The sequence below is a fragment of the Hypomesus nipponensis genome, chromosome 11 (assembly GCF_054491055.1).
Source record: "Hypomesus nipponensis isolate SF chromosome 11, ASM5449105v1, whole genome shotgun sequence".
NCBI lineage: Eukaryota > Metazoa > Chordata > Actinopteri > Osmeriformes > Osmeridae > Hypomesus > Hypomesus nipponensis.
The window spans coordinates 18,629,233-18,654,000 of record NC_140371.1 but is presented as its reverse complement, the minus strand read 5'-3'; the positions used below and the strand labels follow the sequence as shown (position 1 = coordinate 18,654,000).

The 24,768-nt window shown below is 49.1% G+C and overlaps 1 protein-coding gene across 1 annotated transcript in view; it reads right to left on the bottom strand.

Annotated features, from left to right (window-relative positions):
- The window catches only part of atrnl1a (attractin-like 1a), a 129,048-nt gene that overhangs the window by 45,349 nt on the left and 58,931 nt on the right, over positions 1-24,768 (bottom strand). Inside the window, exons 23-27 of the mRNA XM_084709954.1 lie at positions 22,084-22,178; positions 21,159-21,237; positions 20,164-20,321; positions 6,803-6,864; positions 2,447-2,525 (exon numbers count right to left, since the gene is read on the bottom strand). Coding sequence (XP_084566080.1) covers positions 2,447-2,525; positions 6,803-6,864; positions 20,164-20,321; positions 21,159-21,237; positions 22,084-22,178 — 473 coding nt within the window. The remainder of the gene's footprint in view (positions 1-2,446; positions 2,526-6,802; positions 6,865-20,163; positions 20,322-21,158; positions 21,238-22,083; positions 22,179-24,768) is intronic.

The window sequence follows — 24,768 nt, the reverse complement described above, 5'->3', positions numbered from 1 at the left end:
GCTTTGATTGTTTGATCTCATATCCAAAAAATTATTGTCGGAGAGAATCCCATTAGCATGAGCCTAGTTCTAAATATACCAGCTTTCCAGTCTCCCGGTTGTGATCCATAATTAACCGGGAAGAAATCCTATTTTCACCTGGGCTGGAGACTCCCTCAGGACTGCACCCTCAGGGTAGCAGCTAGATTCTCTCCACAATGGAGGAGGTTAGAAAGTGACACAAACATCAGCGCACTCAAAACTGTTTTCAAATAGACTGTTTAAATTCTATTTTGTAATGAGTCATTATTTGAATCCGTTCAGGTGGCATTCCAGGGTGTGGTTCTTTCTCAGTCAGTCATTCAGATAGGTCTCTTGACAGATGGGGTCACTGTGTAAACACACACACAGGCTGAGATAACTGGGTTACAACACAAGAAGTGAGCGTAGCTGATCTCACCCCCTCTATTGGTTATTGTAGAGCACCGAGTTATCCCAGTCCTAAGACTAGAGCTATCGTTCTAGTCTCAGACTAACCTTAGACGGGCCGTGCAGGATGAAACATCTAATCTCCTAGCGGCTTGTGTTATTTATAATATTCATTTTGTACTGTGTCACTTCTATAACCGTTTACAACAGTGACAAACCCTCCGGACCTCTGGTTTATGATCCTCAGGAAACATTAGGAACAGAACCAATAGGAGAGAGGCAGTGTTGGAGACCCAATAGACCAGAGTAAGACTAATGGCTGATATAAATTAGCCACATTTGGACCTATTGACCAAGTCCCCCCAAGCACCTACCGTCAGCAATTTATCTCTGTAATAATCATGCCCGCTCTACATACATCAAAACAGGAAGATAATAAAAATAAAGCATTCGGCTCCATTGATTTGCATTGTTAATTTCCCGCTCGGTGGTGCAGGGTAAGTGCTGTTGCAGCCCAGATAGAGAGACAGACGGAAGACAGACAAGACACAGGATCAGACAGACAGGTAGGCAGACAGACAGACATAATCCCAGTCCGTCTGCCTGCCTGTCAGTCTGTCTGTCTGTCTGTCTGTCTGTCTGTCTGTCTGTCTGTCTGTCTGTCTGTCTGTCTGTCTGTCTGTCTGTCTGTCAGTCTGTCTCTAAGCACGTCCCACAAAGCAGCAGCATCTGTGACGTGTTTAAGTCCAGCGGAAAGACTACTGGGAAATGTTAGTCAACATACCATGGCCAACATGTCTGAGAGAAGTGATGGGGTCCACAGAGGAGGAAAAGGAGAGAGATAAAGAGAGGGTGCAGGAGAGATACGTGTGTGTTGGAGGGGGAGGAGATCAATGCAGCATTGCAGGTGTTGTGTGATATGGTGCTCAGCCTCATCAATAACAAAGAGCTGCCTGCTGGCCTGCTGTACACTATCAATGGGGAGTCAGCCTAAACACACAGCCAGCCAGCCAACCAATCAGACAGTCAACCAGTCAGTCAGCCAGTCACCCAGCCAACCAGTCAGCCAGCCTAAACAAACATCCCGCTAGCCTAAACAACCATTCAACAAGCCTAAACAACAAAAAAAAACAGGATCTTGATCGAGGACTCCTTTCAGGCAGCGCTGATTCCCTGTGATCACTGAACCGTCTTCAGTTAACCACACTGCCGAATCTTGGAAATGTAGACACTGTTCCCTAACTGCTTGGAACAGCCTGAGGAACATGGCCTTTAAAGACAGGAGCTGTAGCTTTCAGGGCAGTGGGGAATCACACCACTTTCTGACTCTGCCGTGAATGTCACTGGCTCACCCGGAAACACACAGCCAGTTACGGTATCCAGTTAAACCATGCTGATTCTATTGGCTTTTAAAAGAGTAATGATGACCCAATCTGGATCAACATTTATATTCGCTGGGTTACGGCTCGGTCGAGCAAGCCCGCGAAGAAAGACGGCTCCAAAATTGAAGAAGAGGAAGGGGAAACATGAAAGAATGCAACATCTGTTGAGGCGTTAAGTGATAGATCAGTCCATTCCACTCCGTTTAGAATCACTCCGTCAGAGTTAATTGGTTCATGAGGAGGCCTAATTAAGGGGAATGGCCTTGTTTATTGCTGCGCTCTGCTCGTTAGGGGGGGAGACAGAGCCGGTGACATTAACACACCCTTCAGAACAGCAGAGACGTGGTTACATGAGGGGGAGCGGGTGTGTTTGTTTGTTTTTTTTGTGTGCTTATGTGTGCTTGTGTGTGTATGTGTGTGTGTGTTTGTGTGTGTGAGAGAGTGAGGGAGGGGAGTTGGGGAATAGGTGTCACGTTTGAGGGAGGGGTAAAGTAATTATTGACACCGTCTGCATATTTACATGTATACAAGGCACTGTCGGTACAAGATATTCAGTCATAGACATTCCGTCTTTAAACAACCCCACACACACACACACACACACACACACACACACACAGACAGACAAACAGTTGTTAGCCTAACCTTTGACCTACCTCTCTCCTGCGCGAGGCCCAGCAGGTCTGTTTGATCTTCCACACCACCGCTGCCACCAGCAGCAGGGACAGGAAACAGCTGGAGACGAGACAGGAAGACACGTCATATCATATTCAATCAATGAATCATTCAGACAAGTCATTGCACCCCAGGCCTGTGGCTACCTCAGGGATGGCTGAGGGCCGTGGAGAGGGTCAGAAGGCCAGAGTCTGAGACCCAGCCTCGCTGCCTCTCCTCCAGGCCTCACCAGGCCCCGCCGGGCCCCTCTCTCATCTGGACGGCGGGTGCACACAAAGCCCCGCTTTCATCAGGGGCTCCTGCCCAGCCCGCATGAGCCCAGAAACCGCACAGACAGGAAGTCAATTAGCGACACTTCTGAAGGATTGGGGGTTGGAAACAATAGGCATCTTTATGAGGCCTTGTGGAGCAGATCTGTGGTGTAGCCAGGGGAGAGGGGAGGGGGCAGGGTGTGGGAGGGTTGGAGGGGGGACGTAATGAGCGTGACATTTGCAAGCCAAGCCGGTTGAAGGGCTGTGGTCATGGCTGTGGTCTCGGTCTTCAGAAACACGCGTTAGGGTAAACCGCTCACATATAAACAGTCACATGGAGGAATTCCCCCTCAGGACTGATGAACTGCAGATAGAACTGATAAGGCCTTGTTTACATGAAAGGAGTTTGTGTGTGTGTGTGTGTGTGTGTGCGCGGTGGTTTGTGGAGGTCAGTGTCATGTCAAATCACCTTCTGCTTGGAGTGAAATGTACGACGTTTTGTCAAAACTTGACAAAAAAACCTTCAAATGTGGGAAATCAAAATGTACAACTGCTGAATTTAACTGACACAGATCTCTAATGGCCATTAAGAGTTTAAAAAGTATGATCGCATGTCACACTGGCTGAATTCTACTTGCTGAAGGATGGCTTCAATTGGGCACGGACAGTTGCTTATTCCGTCCATCACTTCCCACTGGCTTTGGTCATATTTCAAACCCCATCAGTGCCAGCCCAAGACTGCACATGAAATGTATTAACAGAGCCAGCAGTTATACTATCCGTGAAGGCATGATGGACTAATGAGCAGCGACAGACCTAATTGGAGAGATTAGATAGGTACAGTTTTTTTATAAGGGAGAGGGGGAGGGAGAGGGAGAGGGGGAGGGTGAGAGGAACGGGGAGAGGGGGAGTAAAAACAGGGTCAGAAGGAGGAGAGGAGACTGGCCAGGTGTTTTGGTCCATGCATTTATTCCTCTGATTGAACAGACCATTAGGCACTTCAAATCCAATATGATTCTAATCAATGGACAAAATAAAGAGTATAGGTGTGTGTGTATGCTGTCTGTCTGCCTATGCACCTGTATTTATTCAACATTTAAAGGTATTTGACAAGCTCCCAAAGGAACCAAGAGAATGACAATCACAGGACACTGTTGATAAGACAGAGCCATTCAGAGTGAATTGATTGCAGCTGATGGAAGCTTATTAGCCACTTAGCAGTGAGTATTTGTCTGTGGCCAGAGCAGAGTGGGGAAGAGGAGGAAGATGATTGCTAATCAGCAGAGAGAGAGGAAGACAGTAATTGGACCAAACTGAACTGCGATGCCACCAATTAGTATTGGGTCTGGAGAGGCTGCATAAAAGCTACTTTATTAGGACCATTTCTCTGCTCATTTAGGAGACCTCTGAAGATATGAAGAGGTAGAGAGTGGGGAAGAGAAAGAGAGAGAGAGAGAGAGACAGAAAGAGTATGAGAGAGAAAGAGAGAGAAAGAGAACAAGTACAAGTCAAACTTAAGAAAACTACCGTTTAAATTAGCTTTTGCTGAAGCTAATCTGTGTCACAAAGGGAATCTTTTCAAAAGTTGAAGATTGAAGGGGTCACTGCCTTTGAGGTGTTGAAAACCTGTCAGACCTTCATACCCACACAGACAGGCCCAGGGAGAGATTGAAAATGTCCGTGAATACACACATCACTCCCCCCCCCCCCCTCACACACACACACACTTTCCGTCTAACACATTGCCCTCCTCCTGTCTCCTATAATATCTGACAATTCTAAATGAATGGTAAATACACGACCAGCGAATACAGAAGATTGTTCGGAGCGCTGGATCGATATTTCCAACAAATATCTTCTCTAAGCTTCTCACCTATAAACCACTCAGCAGAGGTATACCTGCCAAAGTCATGGCATTATTCTCATTTAAAACCTTTCGGTATAAACCCCTATTCGTCTGCAGCTGTCTAGTGGCTGTCAGGTTATATTTTAGGGGTCAGTGTGATATTGAGTCAGGCACCAGAGACCCCCGTAGGGCATAGTGGAGAAACCAACTACAGGGTGCTAGTTTTTTTTTTTTTTTTTTTCTCTGGAAAAGTCCGAAGCTGTAAGGAGCAGGTCAGGTGTGAGGGTGTTCTCAGGGTTCTGAGAGGGTAACTAAAACAGAGGAATGAAGCCTCTTCCTGGTGCCCTGTGCCAGTGTGCCGTGAGACAGGAAGATCCTGTGTGGTTGTGATAGATAGCTGGAGAGCCCAGAGACACCCATGAGAGGAGAGAAGAGAGAGAGTCCAGGAACTAACACCACAAACACCCTCTCTCTCCCTCTCTCCCTCTCTCCCTCTCTCTCTCCCTCCCTCCCTCCATCTCTCTCCTCTTCCCTCCATAGTGCCAGGCCGGATCTCGTCAGTGAGACCCCAGCCTGCAGGCTACTTCTCACACACTGGTTACTGTGCGCGCACACACACACACACACACACACACACACACACAGGGTCTGCAGCTCTCAGCTTCCCTGGCCCTTCAGCTTGCATTCACGTCAACACACACACACACACACAGAAACACACAAGTGCACACACACACACATGAACAAACTGACAAAGTAACACAGACCCAGACACTCACCCCCTTAAAAACACACAGAAACGCAAAAACATATTCGACGCACTTTCTTTAAACATCTAAATAAACAGATATTTCCATGTGAGAATGCAATCATACCACATGAACAATCCCAACAAATCAATGACACACCAACACACACACACACACAGGCAGAGAGAGAGAGTGATGTAAAGAACGAGACAGAAAGGAGGCCTCTTTTCATATCTCTTTTTCCCTCTCCCTCTCAGCCCCTCTCCCCCCCTTCCCTTCCCTTCCCCCTCCCCTCTCTCCCCGTCTTCCTTCTCTCCCTCCCCCTCTTCCGTCTCCCTCCCCCCTCTTCTCTCCCCCTCCCCCCTCTCCCCCCCTCTTCCCTCTCCCTCCTCTTCCCTCTTCCTCTCCCCCTCTCCCCCCCTCTTCCCTCTCCCTCCTCTTCCCTCTTCCTCTCCCCCTCCCCCCTCTCCCCCCTCTTCCCTCTCCCTCCTCTTCCCCCTTCCTCTCCCACTCCCCCCTCTCCCCCCCTCTTCCCTCTCCCTCCTCTTCCCCCTTCCTCTCCCCCTCCCCCCTTGCCCCCCTGTTCCCTCTCTCCCCCTCCCCCCCCCACACCTAAACATGTCATCCCATGTTGGAGGTGCTGCGTAGCCCAGAGCCTTTCCTTCCTCCGGTGAGGAGGTCCCATGCCGTGGCGTGGGGTTGGGAGTTACTTGGAGGAGTTAATAAACTCTTGAAAGATGTTATACATCTGTTTCAGGGAGTGCATTATGGAGTGTGTACCAGGGTGTGGTGACAGAAGGAGGGTGAGGTGTTCCAAGAACGAAAAGAGCTCTTGGGCAGCGATGAGGCAGAACCTTTGCACGGCACGTAACAATGACGTCACCTCCGCCCCGTGGCCTGAAGGTCGCTTGTGACCACAAGGGTGCTCAAGGCACAACAACACATCTCCCTACACACACACACACATCTCCCTACACACACACACACACACACACACATCTCCCTACACAGAAACACCAACTCTCTCTCCCCCTCTCTCCCCCTCCCTTCCCCTCTCCCTCCCTCCCCCTCTCCCTCCCTCCCCCTGTACCCCCAACCTCTCTGTACCCCCAACCTCTCTCTCTCTCTCTCTCTCTCTCTCTCTCTCTCTCTCTCTCTCTCTCTCTCTCTCTCGCTCTCTCTCGCTCTCTCTCTCTCGCTCTCTCTCTCTCGCTCTCTCTCTCTCGCTCTCTCTCTCTCGCTCTCTCGCTCTCTCTCTTAGCTAGCTGGACTGGATGACTGGCAGGTTCTGGCAGTGTGCTGGCTGGATCCCTCAAACACCCTCTGTGATCAGACCAGTAGTCCTAGTGAGGGAGGGGCCAGAGAGAGAGAGACCCCCCCGCCCTGACGAGAAGCCTACTTCTGAACGCTCCTCCATTCCCCCACTGTCGCCTAGCAGCACCAAGCCAGCTCGCCTGAGAGACAGTGAGAGCAGTGGGCCTCATCCATTACCTGAAGAAAGTGACGAAGAACTGGACCAGGTCCATGATGCTGTTGTGCTGGGAGAAGGCAATCTGTAGAGACAGACAAGAAGAGGAGGGTGGGGGGGAGCAGAGGAGAGGTTAGATATTTTACTCGCACGTCGTATTAAAACCATGACATCTGGTAAAACTCATTTCATTAGTGCATCTTTGTTTGGGGCTACCACAGAGTGACAAATGAGGCCCTTCGCCAAACGGAACACAAAGCTCGCTGCAGTGGAATAACATTCTAGAATTGAGTCATGTTACATCACTGTTTGTAACCATGGTGGAATTGTGGGACATGGATGCAGTTTGGCAGATTACTGTCCTCTTTACCTAAGGCCAATTGTTCCTACCGTTACATAAGTAGAGGGTAGGGGCGGGGGCTATCAAACTCAAACTGCAGTGCCATATGTTGGTTGGCATTATGGATTTAGAGAGAGAGAGGGGGAGAGAGAGATGCATGCCTGAATGATCCTTCCACATTGTTTTGAAGCACTTAGTTCAATTGGGGGAAGTTATCAAAATCCACTACTCTGAAATTGAAATCACAACAATCCGACTGTCTATCCGACAAATTGTCATTTTTGTATAGCATGAGCCATCACAGCTGGAGTTGTGTCTAACACAAACATGAAAAACACACCTGTCGTTTACTAAAACACAAGCCTTTGTGACAGAGCCTGTTACAAGATGTGTTTCTGTAGTGTTGTAGAAAAGAGACGGCTGTCTTCAGAAGGATTCTCAAAAATAGAGTCGGAGACAGAATATCTTTTAAAGTCCAGATGGCTTGGTGGTTTATTCAGCACAGCAGCATTGGTACATGGAAGGTTCAAAAGGCACTCAAAAGGCATTTCCTTGGATATCTTATTATATAGACAAATATGAGGATCAGACCCCCGCCCTGTCTGATACAATGACGCATACCTTCTAGAACCTTCTAGAAAGTTTTTTAACCCGTTCCTCTCCAACCAAAAACTGCGCGCGCATCCCCTGGCTCTTGAAGTGTTGATCAACTTTCCTCCAAAGCCCCCCCCCCCCCCCCCCAATGTCCTTGTTTCATCTCTACTCCAGTTCACCCCAAGCCACAACATCTTAACCAGTTTTTCTCCTTCCTCCATCTTTCCTGATTCAGGCTCCGGTCAGCAGGACCCGTCACTGCTGAGACACGACTTGGGCCCTTGAGAACCCTCAAGTCCTTACTTTCTGGCCGTTGACAGCTGTAAGCTATCTGGACCTCCTCCTTTCTTCAACAGGACCATCCTGTTGATTTGTCTAGCAACCCATCATTGTGTAAGTTCTTCTCATAACAGGCCACACTACTCAAGATGAACACTCTTTTCCCATCCTTTGACTGCCAACCCGGCCTCCAACAAGACTTCTTCCCTGTTCTGGTTCCAGCCGTTTTCAAAGTGTAATTCTTACTGCGTAGGCCTCAGTCCGCCCCGAATTCTGACCCATCTCCCTCACTGGTTGCCACCCTGCCCAATAATCGATTTCCCACCACAGTAGCATGTAGCATGTGTGTAGCATGTAATGTGCGTGTAGCATGTAGCGTGTATCACACAGTTAAAGAACAAAGCCATCGCCCTGGGCAACAATTTTTCATCATGTATTGTTTCGCTTGTGAAGCCCTCCACCTGAACTCATTCAGAGGGACCCTTTTTTCAAAAATACTTTTCTTCCCAGACCCCCCCCCCCCCCCGCCCCCAAGCAAGATAAAACCTGTTTGTTGAATGCTCTGCTGACAGTTATAGGACAGGCTCACTCGTGGATGGTCCAATGCAGCGTCCTGTTGCGTAAGAGGTGCGTGATGGCGGTCTGCTGTATGGCTTTAGTCTGTACAGCCTCTGTAGAGTCCATGACATTTCCTGTGAATGTGGGCTGGTGGGTGGGTGGGTGGAGGAGGGGGTAGGGGGGGAGTGGGGGGGGGTCACACAGAGCTATGACGCCTCACCCTGCTGCTCTCTCACGAGTAGACGCAGCGGCACACACACATTAAAGGTGATTCATACACACATACACACACACACACACACACACACACACAGCACGAAGGAAAGGAGTAGACGTGGAAGTGGCCAGACGGAGAAAGGATCGACGGGATACGGAGGAGGAGGAAAGGTGTGTGGGGGGGGGGGGGGGGGGGGCGGGTTGGTGGGAGTACAGGGGTGGGGGGGTGAATGGGTCTAAGTGATTTACCGGCATGTTCGTTTCGACTGAAATTGCCTGACAATGAAAAAGTGTTGAGAAAGGCTGATTTTGGCCCATTGGGACTCCCCATTAGGACGGAGGATGGAACGGGGGGGGGGTTGGTGGGGGGCGGAGGCCAGCGCTGCCGTCAGGGCACTCAAACCTCCAGTCGAGCTGCACACAACCACTTCTCAGCCCTGGTTCACACACCTACACTCAGACGCACATTAAACTCCACAACACACACACACACACAAATCCAATTCTCACATGCACACCTACACGTCAAACACACAGCCCCCTTCCCAGCCCCCCTTCCCAGCCCCCCTTCCCAGCCCCCCTTCTCAGCCCCCCTTCCCAGTCCCCCTTCCCAGCCCCCCTTCCCAGCCCCCCTTCTCAGCCCCCCTTCCCAGTCCCCCTTCCCAGCCCCCCTTCTCAGCCCCCCTTCTCAGCCCCCCTTCTCAGCCCCCCTTCCAAGCCCCCCTTCCCAGCCCCCCTTCTCAGCCCCCCTTCCCAGCCCCCCTTCTCAGCCCCCCTTCCCAGCCCCCCTTCTCAGCCCCCCTTCCCAGCCCCCCTTCTCTCGCATGGCAGCTGACGCTAGCTGGTGCAGACGGCCCCTTCAATTTACGACAGCCGCAGTCGGCAAAGCAACAACAATCGATAAGCCGCTCTCTCCCCCCCTCTCCCCCCTCCCCCCTCTCTCTCTCTCTCTCTCTCTCTCTCCCCCCTCTCCCCCTCCCCCCTCCCTCTCTCTCTCTCTCCCCCCCTCAGTGGAGCGGGGGCCATTTCGATGACGGGTCCCCCTGGTGCTGCCACTCCAGCAGATCCCTCGCATCACTTTCCCTGACGAGGCCTGCTCCGCTCGTTGGGGTGGAAAAAAATCCTTCCATCATAAAAGAGAATCATTCTCTGTCGTTTAGAAAGCTCAGCAACCTACCCCCCCCCCCCCCCTACCACCACCACCACCACACACCCCCACCCTCCACACATCTCAGATTTTACGCGAATAAAACACACACTTTTACCTGTTCGATTATGAAGGAGGAGAGGAGGGCAAATATGGCTAAAGTCTGAAAAGCCAATCTGAAAAGGTATGTGTGTGTGTGTTTCTGACTATGACTGTGCATGTGTACCATCTGTGCATGCATGTGTGTGTGTGTTTAATGGCTACATCCAGTGATTTGGAATATAGGCATCAATATGTTTTTTGACGTGTCTCTTGAACTGGGCAAGAAAACTCCTGAAAAACAACTGAATTTAAGCCTTTAAGACAGGACATTGAGCCTTCATGAGATAAACTAGCACTCCCTAACCTCTAGGGAATGTGTTTTTTTTTCTTCTAGAAATATCAAACCCATTATCCATAGTGTATAGGAACTGGATAGTCTCCACTAACACACCACTGAAACGACCAACCAACCAGGACACTGCTGTCATTACCATAGCAACACAGGACAATGACACAGCTCATCGGTTCATATTAGCTGTACGGCAAAAGAACCATTTCATATTTATGGTTTTGTGTGTTTGAATATGTGAACGTGCTCTATGCAAATCCACTAGAGAGTTCACTGGTGGGCTGACTCTCATGTGAGACTGAATGGGGAGAGAGTGGCTTAAGGATGCGGGAGAAGCCCCAGCCAAGTGGAGATGAATGAATAGATGGCTCTCTTTACATCACATTAGTGGAGCGGAGCTCTTCAATTTTTCGATTCTTCAAATGAGCACCCGTGCACACACTCGCATATGAAAATGTTATATGTATACACACTCACACACACACAAGTATGCACAAGCAAACACACTTCCACACAAAGATACTCATACAAGTACCTATTTACAGAGAGAAAGAACGTCTTTTCAGGCCTGTACTCCAACTCTAGTTGTGCTCTACTGTAAAACGTAATTGCTGAGAGAGCAGAGGTTAAGAGATGTAGAGTGACAATGTTTTGTAAAGCTCAATAGCAACCCCTTGGAGTTGCAATTATCATGAGTGAGACCAAACCAAGAGAGAAAGAAATATAATATATGGACAAAGTGAAAGAGAGAAAGAGAGAGAAATGTACAGTGTGACAGAGAGAAAGAGAGAGAAAGAGGGAGAGAGTGGAGTTGCATGACACATCAAGTCAATGAGTGGACTCAAAGGCCCACAGTTTCACAAAGGAGTCATTACTGCTTGGCTACGGTGGCCCTCTAGGGACAGTCCTATGTGGCAAAGACTGAACTGTGTTCCGCTTAACTCCCAAACTCTGACAAGAGCTGCTTGTTAAAAGCTACAGTGGAGAAGAAGGATGAACTAATCAATAGGAGATGGGAAGAAGAGGAGAGATGTACAGTGAGGGGGGTGGGGGTGAGGAAGGGGGAGGAGAGATGTTCAGTGAGGAGGGGGGTGGGTGGGAGGAGAGATGTTCAGTGAGGGGGGTGGGGGTGAGGAAGGGGGAGGAGAGATGTACAGTGAGGGGGGTGGGGGGGTGGGAGGAGAGATGTTCAGTGAGGAGGGGGGAGGAGAGATGTTCAGTGAGGGGGGGGGTGAGGAAGGGGGAGGAGAGATGTTCAGTGAGGGGGGGGGTGGTGGGAGGAGAGATGTTCAGTGAGGAGGGGGGAGGAGAGATGTCCAGTGAGGAGGGGGGGGTGGGGGAGGAGAGATGTTCAGTGAGGGGTGGGGGAGGAGAGATGTTCAGTGAGGAGGGGGGGGTGGGGGAGGAGAGATGTTCAGTGAGGAGGGGGGGCTGGGGGAGGAGAGATGTTCAGTAAGGAGGGGGGGGGGGGGGGGAGAGATGTTCAGTGAGGAGGGGGGGTGGGGGAGGAGAGATGTTCAGTGAGGAGGGGGGGGTGGGGGAGGAGAGATGTTCAGTGAGGAGGGGGGGGGTGGAGAGATGTTCAGTGAGGAGGGGGGGGGGGAGAGGAGAGATGTTCAGTGAGGAGGGGGGGGGGGAGAGGAGAGATGTTCAGTGAGGAGGGCGGGGGGTGGAGAGATGTTCAGTGAGGAGGGGGGGGGAGAGGAGAGATGTTCAGTGAGGAGGGGGGGTGGGGGAGGAGAGATGTTCAGTGAGGAGGGGGGGGGGGGAGATGTTCAGTGAGGAGGGGGGGGGGAGAGGAGAGATGTTCAGTGAGGAGGGGGGGGAGAGGAGAGATGTTCAGTGAGGAGGGCGGGGGGTGGAGAGATGTTCAGTGAGGAGGGGGGTGTGGAGAGATGTTCAGTGAGGAGGGGGGGTGGGGGAGGAGAGATGTTCAGTGAGGAGGGGGGGGGGGGGTGGAGAGATGTTCAGTGAGGAGGGGGGGGGGGAGGAGAGATGTACAGTGAGGAGGGGGGGGGTGGGGGAGGAGAGATGTTCAGTGAGGAGGGGGGGGGGTGGAGAGATGTTCAGTGAGGAGGGGGGAGAGGAGAGATGTTCAGTGAGGAGGGGGGAGGAAAGAAGAAAGATGGAGAAGGGGGAGAGACCTGAGGAGGAATGTAGAAAGCGGGTGGGGGAGGGAGGGGGGAGGGAGGGGGGACGGATGGATGGGAGATAGATGAAGGAGAGATAGGGAGATGAAAGAGGGATGAGGAAAGTTTTAGGGGACGAGGGGTGGCTGAGCACACACTGTGTGAGTGTGCACACGCGTGTACCTACGCGTGTGCGAGTACTTGCTTATATCTACAAGAGTATGTGCGAGTCAAAAGTGGCTCGCAAACACCTTGGCAAATGAGTCATTAGCATATTCATGAGGGGACCTAATGACCGCGGCCAGGCATTCGCTGAGCACGATGTCCACCTACTCACTATGCTAATCAGCCATACTTGGCAAGAAATCTCCAGAAGGCTGCTCTTAAGTGTTCTCCTCCACAACTGACACGTTCAAAGTTTCAGTTGAGAAATATGTCTGCCTGAGATTAAGAACATGAGCGTGCTTTAACCGTGTTTACAATGTTTCTGTAAACCGATGTCTGCCTGTTACTGTGCCCGGTCCCAACACAAGCTCTTCTCCTGCCTGGCCCCCCAATGGTGGAACCAGCTCCCCACACCCATCAGGGACACTGACTGTCTCCCCATCTTCAAGAAAAGGCTCAAGACGCACTTGTTCCGGGAGTACGACGGCACTTAGGAATGCTTGCTTGATTGGACCTGATGTTAGTTTCCTCCAGGATCACAATGACTCTTATTGAGAGACTTGTTGCTCTCGTAGGTTAGTTATAACGAAGTTAACTCTTGAACTCTTGTACTCGCTGTGAAATATTTTACTGTTGATTGTTCTTCTACAGGTACAGTCTTGCACTTTTTGGGGTTCATGTTGTTTTTAATTTGTAACTTGTATAACTGCATGCTCTTATGAGTCTTCCCTTTGGCACTTGTTTAGTTTTTCACAATGTATGCTTCATGTTTTGGCTGCTTACAGTGTATGTGACTACCTCGTTGTTATGATCAGTGACCTATGCTCTTTTGTAAAGCTCTCTCTTGGAAGTCGCTTTGGATAAAAGTGTCTGCTAAATGCGTAAATGTAAATGTACTGTACGCCTCAATCTTGATCATGAATTCCTGGGAGATCCCAAAAGAGTACACTCCACACGATGTTGCTGTGGTAACGTGAGCCCTGGCAGGGGGGGAACATGATGGGAATACTGTAGATCTCTGGAGAAGAGGATCTTAATCCCCCTGCAATCCCAGAGGCAGACTAGACTACGTCTAATCCCTGACTCCTTTCAGGAACACAAACTCTTGATTAAAACACTGATTTGTTGCTCAGTTTGGATTGGTCCTAATCTGAGTTCAGATCCACACGGCCACAGTCTGAACCGACTCTAAACGGTCCACTTTATTCACAGTAATTATATTTGACCCTGACACGGTCTGTCCGTTCCGTTGAGTTTTTCCCTTTTTGACAGTAATCCATAGTCTCTCTATCTTCTCTCTCATCTCCCCCACCTTCTGCACCCACCCCTCCACCCCTCCACCCTCCGCCCTCCATCTCTCCATCCATCCGCCCTCCGCCCTCCATCTCTCCATCCATCCGCCCTCCACCCTCCGCCCTCCATCTCTCCATCCATCCGCCCTCCACCCTCCGCCCTCCATCTCTCCATCCATCCGCCCTCCACCCCTCCGCCCTCCACCCTCCCATCCATCCGCCCTCCACCCTCCGCCCTCCATCTCTCCATCCATCCGCCCTCCACCCTCCGCCCTCCATCTCTCCATCCATCCGCCCTCCAACCTCCGCCCTCCATCTCTCCATCCATCCGCCCTCCACCCTCCGCCCTCCATCTCTCCATCCATCCGCCCTCCACCCCTCCGCCCTCCACCCTCCGCCCTTCCATCCCTCCGCCCTCCACCTCTCTGCCCTCTACCCTCCGCCCTGCCTGCTAGTTGCGTGACAGCGTAGAACCATTGATATCCAATAGCTTCCTGCTAACAGCCTGACCAGACCTGGGTCTGTGTTCCGACCCATGGTGCACACAGGCCCCAGCAGGGGTCCACTCAATCGGCTCCCAAATGGCTCCTAAGTACCAGGCTAAGTGCTAACTTGCCATCAGCAACAGACCCCGGAATTCAATCAACAAGAAACGCCAGATGCAGGGAGGTGCTTTAATTCAACACAACTTAATTCACCCTTAAAGGCAATTGGGCAATTAACTTTATTTCTACAGGTGCAAACCTGCCATCTCCATTTAAAGTCATTATGCAGGAATTCTCAACATTATGCAGGAATTATCTCTGCCGCTTTGAGAGAAATATGTTGACTCATTAGGAAGAGTTTGAGGTTGGTTTTGGGTGTAGCTCTTCCTGAATGGGGGTTTATGCCTCATGTGGCGGGGCTGTGTTTTGGCCTGTGGCTGACTCTGTCCTTTGCAATTTGTTTGGTTTGTCTGTTTATGTCAGTCAGTCAGTCTGTTTGTTTGTTTGTGTCTGTTGGGGGAGGTTGGCTGCAGCTGGACTGTAAAGTGAGCTTCCTGAGGACCAAGCCTACTTCTGTCAAATCATCAAGATTAACCAATTTCACACATTAGCCGCGAGGGTCTGTCGATCATTGCTGTTTTAAAAGAGGGAGAAATCTGAAACGGCCAAACTCCACACACCTAGTTCCAATCATCAGAAGGTGAATTAGTTGGCTGTGGTATGACAGTATTGTCTGGACAATAAATTCAATTTAAGTTGAAATTAAATTCACGCATGTAGCAACATCCATGTGCCCATGAAACTCAAAACAATTACATAAGCAGTGTTTTCTTTCCCCCCCCCCAGTTAATTATTTTGAACACATGTTCGACTTCAAGCACACCTAGAGTAGGTTGCACGCATTCAGAAAACACACACACACACACACATGCACTGGTGGTGATGATGGCTATGACCCAGCAGGCCCTGATGTTCTAACATGTCATTTCCTGTATCTCTGTCCAGCGAGCACTTAGCCCGGCCTCTCCCCTTTCAGCCTCATGGAAGACGATCTGGCTCTGAGAGGCCCGGCCCCAGATAGACCCGGCGCTCTCAATTTCCTTTTTATCCAATAAAGGACACTTTGTCACTGCAACGGTCAAGGCAAGAGTATGCATGTGTGTGTGTGTGTGTGTGTGTAGTATAAGGATGCAGACTCCAAGTTAGGCAGCACACTGCCTGTCAGAAATGAGATTAGTCCCGGGCGTTCTATTTAATGACGGCCGCTGAGAGGCTAAACAAGTGACTCTGTGTTGGGGAGAAAATCAAATTAGCGGGCGATCGAGAGGCTGGGAGACGGACGAACAACAATGGCCGCGGCGACTGAAAGGGCATTTAATCAGCTGGATTAGGGCTGTGAGGAGGAGGTGGGATGGGACGGTGGGGTGGGGGGGGGGATCGATGAGAGGACAGCACTCAGACAGATCTGGGCTGGGGGGGGGGGGGGGCAGAGGTACTGGTAGGAGACAGACAGAGGGTTTGTGTGTAGGTGCAATAATCCTCATCCTGACCCTAAATTCAAATGTCATTGAGGGGTTGGGGATGAGTCAGGCTGGTCGAGAAGATTGACAGACACCACAACAGGAGCATGAAAGTAGCAGAGATATCGAGCTACAAATTGATGTTGGGTAGGAAACGGATGAATAGGAGAAACAGCAAACCGGAGAAATGAATAAAAAGAGACCGTGAGAGAGATGGGAACAGAGGAGAGAAAAGCTCAAATGTGACAGAGAGAGCATGCTCCAGTCTCTCACTTCACCAAACAAGTTAACATCGCACCGCCGCGGAAAAACCAACTAGTAGCTTCAAAACCCCAAACTACTGTTCATCTACTGTTCAAAATGTTAAGTCATGGTCGAAAACCCAGAGACCGGGCAGAAAGGTGCAAGGTCACCGTGACAGAACCAATCAAGATCTGTTCCGCAAGGGCGACCAATTACAATGCTCACTCTCACCATGCCCTCCAACCAGCCCTCGGCGTAGAGGTGATGTCATCTATCCACAGGGGGGAACACTGAGGCACACCAGGCCGAGGTGTGTGTGTGTGTGCATGTGTGTGCATGTGTGTGTGTAAGTGAATACATGTGTGTTGTTCATCTCAGACATCCATAGCGGTGTTCCCGACACCCTCCCCTCCCCGAGAGCGATGGGTGGGGACGTTTGGCTGCAGCTCAGAGACTCATCCATCAGTAGCGCAGAGTGTTAACACTCTCCATCATCACTGCCGGGACGTGTCCTCCTGCTTTGCGCTAACGGGGACGGGATTAATCACCTTCTACACTGGCAGGGAGGGGGGGGGGGCACGGGTCCACACGCATGAGGAGAAAAACAGAGGAAAAAACTGATGGACAAGAGGACCAACACCTACACAAATGTATTCTCTCTCCCTTACTCTCTCTCTCTCTCTTACTCACACATACACACATACTCGCACACACCAAGCCATACTGACAGTAAACAACACAGGCACATCGTACACATTCCACCTGACCCGTCGTGCGCACGTTCTATCCCCCAGATGTTCACTCGGGGAAGGTGACATTGCTACGCGGGCGTCTGTCATGCTAGGCTGGGCTACTTCATATTCCCTCTGTTAAACACTGTAAAATTAGCTGGCTGTTTCCCTTCAGATCTCATTAGGCTCTGCGGAGTGGATGTGAAAGCAGTGTGGGGTGTTGCAGTCGTCCTGAGCGCGTCTGTAGGAATGTGCTGTGTGTAAACATGAGAATGGGTGTGAGTGTGTGTGTGTGGGTGTGAGTGTGTATGTGTGTATGTGTGTGTGTGTTTAAGAGTGACATTTGAAATGAGTGTGTTGTGTTTCCGTCATACTGAATAAGACTCAGAGAGAGAGAGAGAGAGAGAGAGAGAGAGAGAGAGAGAGAGAGAGAGAGAGAGAGAGAGAGAGAGAGAGAGAGAGAGAGAGAGAGGGCAGTCTCAACCTGATTCAAAAGGACTTTGACGCGTGCCATAGAAAACAAAAAGGTCAAGCGTCGATTGTCTACACGCGGTCAGTCAGGTGTATATCAGTCTGTGTGCCATTAGAGAGACTACAGCCTAATTCTCTCTGCCCCTGTGGTGCGGGAGATGATTCACCAGAGACTATGTATCCAGCCCTCAGCCACTGTCACCAGTAACACTGCCACATAGAGTGTGAGTGACAGATATTCCAGTCAAGCACTTGGCTGGACGGCCAAGGGGGCCATTGGGATGGGATCCTCCTAAGCGCCGGGGGGGGGTGGACCAGGGTCTCAATCAAACGCCCCCCATCTCCCTGCCACTGTTAATAAAATCAAAGGGCTAGCATAGGCAGCTAGCACAGTCACAGAGTCTGAGACACGGGGAAGACAAGCTGCTTTAAAGCCATAGAGCAGACAGGACTGCAGGAGATTCATGCAAAATGTATGAACGTCTGTACTACCTGCAAAAAATAAAATAAATAAAGGGGATCCCTCACAATGCACCTGTTCACACTGTGAGGGGAGAGAAAGAAGGGCTGATGAAAAATGGGCCATCTTTCTATCCACTGTCTGTCTAACCAGTCTAGTAGCTACATGGTTCAACTATTTCATATAGAAGACCATTACAGTATCACATTGTATCACAGCTTTGGAGGAGCAAGATCCTGTACCAAGCTGACAACTGGCTGTGGATGTAGTATGCACCACGGATGGCCGAGCCCTAGTCATTAACCAGTTCATCAGATAGAGAGCCAGTCATTAGTAATAGTCTAGACCTCATCGCCACTCTCTCTGTATCGGAAGCTTCCAAGGTCAACAGGGCAGAAGGAGAGCAGGGGATGGGGCAGGCAAGGACTCGGCTCAGGTTACTAACAACACACTGTGTGTATGTGTGTGTGTGTGACAGTGCGTGTGTGTGTGTGTGTGTGTGTGTGTCAGTGCGTGTGTGTGTGTGTGCTCCTGATACGTGTCTATACATGGTTGTGGGATAAGGCTCATCATTGTCATCTGGGACTCATGTTACCTTCCTCGTCTATATGGAGCCCTGATTAGGCTGCCTTAATGGGAATGTGAGTCCATACAGGCTGGATCGATGGCTAATGAGCTCCGCAACTGGCAGGATGTTTAGTAATAAGCTCCCAGGAAGAGCCGCATCTGCACTGACTCTATTACAGAGCGCATTGATAGCCGCGATAAGCAGGGATTTTTAGTTGAAGCTAATTCCTTTAGCATCGCAAGACTGGCTGGTCCTGCTGGAGGTGGCTTCCCCTGAGGACTGGGGACACCCTGACTAACACCAGCCGCTGGATGGAAGACAGTGAGGTGGAGAACACAGTTGACCAAACCCACTGCGAGTCCTCCAGTTCCCCCTCACACGGGCGTTTCAGTTAGCCACGCCATGGGTACAGTCAGTCAGGTGCCATTCATCCTGGATCCCAGCACACCTTTCTTTGTTACTTTGAGGCAAGACGGGACAACGTTTATCAGGTAGCGAGGGGAAGGCTTTGTGTGGATCTTTCAGCCACACGAGCTGGGCTTGGCTGACAGGCCTTTCAACTAGAAGGGCCTTCCTATCTGTCTCTCTCTGTGTCTCTCTGTGTCTCTCTGTGTCTCTCTGTGTCTCTCTGTGTCTCTCTGTGTCTCTCTGTGTCTCTCTGTGTCTCTCTGTGTCTCTCTGTGTCTCTCTGTGTCTCTCTGTGTCTCTCTGTGTCTCTCTGTGTCTCTCTCTCTCTGATGTAGGTCCACACATCTGGTGTGCCTTCCTTCCCTGACATCCACCCTCCTTTATCTTCACACACCATCTTTCTTTCACCCCACCCCCTCTCCCATCTATTCCCCTCTCCTCCATCCCTCCTCCTCTTCTGCTCCATCTTTCCTCCATACCTCCATCTCTCTTCCCTTTGTCATCCACTTTTCTTACCTCTCTCCTTCATCTTTTCTCCCTACACCCCCACCCGCACCCCACCATCTCTCCTCACTTTGCCCAGTCATCCATATTCTCTCCTCCGCCTCTCCATGGATGTCTCTCCGCTTCAGGAAAGGGTCTGTCTCTTGGTGTCGGATATAGAGGCTGTCTGCCTGCAGAGTCTCTGTTCGATCCCCTGCCACCACTCTCCCATCGCAACAGTCACGCTGACACCCATTTTAAAATATAACCGCTAAAGCCGACTTCAATTTTATGGATCATAAGATTACAGCGTGACTATTTGGTGAGGCTGTCTCTGTTTTAAAGCACCCCGCCCGTAATTGATGGAGACACTGCAAACTCACGGATCATTAACTCATTATTTTTTGGGCTAAACATATTTCATTTCGTTTATGCTTATTGTCTTCACAACGTTTTATGCGTTAAAGAGACAGACCTTGATTTCTTTGCTTATAAATTGCGTTGATATAAATTCAGGGAACTATCATTTAATCCTTCCAGCCCTTAAAACCAGAGGGATCTATATCTAAACAAAACAGATGTATAATTATTAAAAGTTCACACAGGAAGAAAATATTTCTAAAAAGTATTTCTAAAACACACAACATGTACATTACAAAAACACCACAAGATAATCAATTAATAACCATTAATAACTATTTATAACTGAGGCAATAATGTAGGACTTCATTTCAAAGTGTTCATTTCAGAGCTATGGTGAGAAGCAATGTGTTATTAAGATCAATATGCAAACTCTGTGTCACAAAACACAATGACTCACACGTGAATTAAACAAACTTGTTAGAATGACAAAAGCATGTGAATATAGAGTGTGTGTGTGTTTGCAGGCAGGTGATTGTCTTACCTGGATCTTGATTGGCCAGGTGAAGTTGCTGATATAGACATAGAAGGTGGTGTTGGGGTTGAGGCGGAAGTTGAATTTCTCACAGGAGAAACTGTCTCTGTGTTCCTTAATGTTGGGCCTGGACACTATGTGCACCTCTTCACCTGAGATGGTGCCAGCTAGATGGAAGAGAATTCAGAAATATGAATGTTATACCAAACATCTCCCAGGCCTGTGTCCATGTGTAGTTTTCCTTATTTTTGGATGCTGCTCAAAAACAATCCATCAATCAATCATGTTCATTTAGAGTACAAGTTCCAAAGTGCTGCACAGTAGCAACAGAACCGAAATGTGTACATAGAGTATGACACACAAGAGACAAACTACACACACACACACACACACACACACACCACTCAAATACACATGGCATAGCACTCACACTGACAACAACAAAAAGATCAAAGAGAAGAAGAAAAAGAAGAAAATCGATCTGAAACACTTTCAAAACTAAAAAGTTGACGCCCTTCAAAATATTATCAGGAGAAACACCTTAATGGCGGAGTCTTTGAGACAGTGTGAATAAAAGATTAGGGCCCAGGCTTTTTTATCGGCGAGTGCGTGATTGTCGAGTCCAGCCCCGCAGTCCACTCCCAAATGACTCTCCACTAGAAGATTCCAGCCCCCAAGACACTGCTACTGTGAGAGCACAACTTTATCTTAATTGAAATCACACAAAAACACTCGGAAAATGTCCCAATGCCAGAATTCTAAATATCATCGCAGTGTTTTGTCAAGTAGGGCATTCCCCCTCGAGACACACAAGTGATTCTAATACCCCCAAAACTCTGTAATAAGGGATGATGAGGGTACATTTAAAGCCCTTCATTTAGCTGGTTGGGTAACCAACTGAAGACTCATACCACTCCTAAAACCATGCACATCACTAGGCCAGATGGTCATTTAGTAGTTTAACTTATTCATTACTTATAATTTATTGACTGAATGATTGTTACCTGTTGAGCCGATGGACCAGGAGATGTTGAGGTTGAAGTTGTTGGATGCATTGATGGACATATCAAGATTCTTGTTGCTCTAGAGAGAGAGAAGGAGAGACAAAAAAGAGAGAGAGACAGACAGACAGAGAGAGAGAGAGAGAGAGAGAGAGTGTAGGAGAGAGAGACAAAGAGAGAGCGACAAAGAGAGAGAGAGAGAGAGAGAGGTACAGTAAGTTCATCTTGGTATACACTGTTCGTTTTGGAGGTATGAAACATTTTCCATTCAGTTATCAGAATAAAATACAAAACTATTCTGGCTCAACTACAGATTGATTCTGGTGGCATTTTGGAATGATTCTGAGGGCCTCATTTACTAACATTGCGACCGCAACTTAATATGCGCCTTTGCCCAACCGCAAATAGCGCACGGTGTATTCCCGCATTTTGCGTGGTATTTATCAAACCAGATCCTCGTCGGGCAATCAGCGCCTTACTCCGCCCTTTAGTGTTCATTTACATCGCCTGCATGTTACTGCCACCATGGGTGATTCGAGGAAAATAAAAAGAAGGTTCTGCAAACAGGAGATAAAAATATTGGTTCAGGAAGTTACAGCTAACATGAACATGTTACAAGGAAGAAATACACCTCTCCTCCCATCTCTTTGCGGCACACGCCCACTTTCCCTTATACCCTCCCAGCAGCGCTAATCTGCGTTTTTACTCAAGTGCGCTGCCTTTGTGAATACAGTTTTATGTCTTTACCCGCTATTTTACGCCTGAAATAGGCGCAATCCTGTTAGTAAATGAGGCCCAGAGTGAGAAGTACTTTGATAGGCTACACATATTTAATTATATTTAAATTTAAATTAATTCAGATTGAGTGGATTTAGGTTAGTCCCGGACAGATATTGGGATTCTAACACAGGTTTTGTTGCTGACTGACCTGTTCAGGCGAGGCCATGAAGTTGATGGATGTGTAGTGGTGATCATCCTCTTGGAGCAGGCTGAAGGTGAACTGGTAGTCTATCAGCAAGTTATCTACAGCACACACACACACACACACACACACACAAACATACACACTAAATAAACACTAACTCAAACAAGCAATCTAACGTTCAGAACAGTTTCTAATGGCATTGCAGTTTCAGTGTTTGTTGTTTGCCACCAGGGTAGGATTGAAATATAATAAGGGGGGTGGGGGGCTGAAGGACTGCAGACAGGTTATGGTTCTGAAAACAATTGTCACCTTTTCATCATTACCAACACAATCAACAGATCCCTTCTTCTTCAGAGACGTTAGACGCTCTAATCATCAGATGTTGCCAGATATAAACGTCTAAATTATCGACCACCACGTCAATATTCAATTAAAGACTTCAGTATACAGAAGGGAAGACTGGTCTGAGATCTCAATCAGCCCTGCAAGCAGCCACCGGTCATTAAAGGGTGCAGTTTGATCGATTCGACTTGAGTGCTGCGCTGATAGACTAATTCCCTGGTTTAGGCCTGTTCAATAGGCCCTTTTCTGTCTCTAAACGGTCGTCGTCTTCTCTGAGTGTTTGCCGGGCACACAATGGGGGCTATAACTCCAAGGGGGTATGGAAGCGTTTAACATCTGGAGCCCTGAGAGAGTCCGGGAGGGTCACCTTGTCACGCTGCTTCAGACGGCTTCCAGACGCAAGGCGCCCAGGCCGGCCGCGATAGGCCGAGAGAAGAAGGTCGGCGGCGGGCCGTATTGAACGTGCTCCGCGCAGCTGAACCGTGGGCTTACACCGTCACGTGCAATCAGAGAAATGACAAATTGACCGGTTGCACTTAATGGAACGGTTCAGTGCCTTGACTCATTTCCATTTTGAGCGGCTTCAGATCTGCCATTCATGTTAAATGGGGTATGAGTGGAAACACATTGCAGAGGGTTCAAAAAGGCAATGTCCACATTAGCCTCCACTGCTGCCTATATGCTCCCTGTTTACACTCTGTTGTAGATGTTTCTAGCACACTCCATCTCAACACTCAATCTCTTTGACCAAAATCTATTAAATCCCAGCGGTTTTACGATCCCTTAGGGTTGGAATCCAGAGAAGAAATACACAAAAAGAAATATATCATTTGAATCTACCAGCATGTCTAAAATTGGCTGCACAGCAATAGACTGCTCGTTGAATATGAATTGTAAGGACACATACAAATGCATGCAAAGCCCACAGCTACCATTGTTAAGAGCCCAGTACTGATAGAGGCCTACTCTGGAGCTGCTATGTACAGCATTGAAGGTAGAAATGGTTGAAACTAAATTAAGGTACCAGGCAGAGAACAGTTAAAAACCTTTCAGAAGAGGAACGAAATTCTCCTGCAGCGATCGGACAGGACTTAAATTGACCTCTTCTTTTAAAAACGCACATTTCAGCCTCACCGAGACGAAAGGAAATTATGTTTGACAAAGTTGTGTTTTGTTTAGCCGCCACGGCGAGTTAGAGGATTTCGGAGTTATCAGATCAAAGCTGATGTGGTTCTGTGGCTCCCAGGCAGCAACGCTACATGTGTGCTGTTTATCCCATAAGGGTCTTCAGTAAACTGCACACACTTCCACACACTCCGTAAAGGGGACACACAAGTTCAGGGGGAACTTGCAAGTGGGATGCTGGAAGGTTTCTGGATGTTTGGAATCAGTGTATGATGAAGAGGCATAGCCCACTCAAAGACCCCTGCTGTGTACGCTGTAATGAGTGTGTGTGTGTAAGGGAGCTCGTGAGTGAGAGAGATTGAAAGCGGGGGAGGGAGGGAGGGAGGGAGGGAGGGAGGGAGGGAGGGAGGGAGGGAGGGAGGGAGGGAGGGAGGGAGGGAGGGAGGGAGGGAGGGAGGGAGGGAGGGAGGGAGGGAGGGAGGGAGGGAGGGAGGGAGGGAGGGAGGGAGGGAGGGAGGGAGGGAGGGAGGGAGGGAGGGAGGGAGGGAGGGAGGGAGGGAGGGAGGGAGGGAGGGAGGGAGGGAGGGAGAGAGAAAGGTGTACGAGTTCACAGAGAAGACAATGGCAATGTAATGAATGGAAGCGACTTGTCAAGCTGCATAATCCGTCCCACATCCTATAATATGTTTGATTATACGCCTGTTAGCAGAAGCCGTTGTGTTGCAAAAGTTCACTCAGCTAATTAAGACTCCCATCAGAAACAGCTGACAACAATTCAGCTGATGTAATCTGAATTACACAGTACATAGTGTACAAGTGCGTGTTCTCTACGAATGCTTCACATAGATGTATAACACAAGGTATTGCATGCTCTTCCATAGATAAAGCTCATACCCGAGCAACAGTTAGCATAACATGTATCTTTGTTCCCGCTTCTCAGATACAAGATAATGAACCAATAAGGCTTCCACCCTCGGAGGTCATTTGATATTATTATAAATTGTGTTTCCAGAGGGCAAAATACAAGCATGGAGTTTCTAGAACATTCCCTACACAGGATCCACTCTAGAGACTTGATTTAACGCCTGTTACAAGTCATTATTTCCCATTTGAAACACCTTCTTTACAAGTACAGAAGAAAGGAGGGAAGCAGAGGGGAGAACATAGTGGATCACAGCTAGGAGGGACGAGGGAGATAATGCAGTTAGGTGTCAATTATTT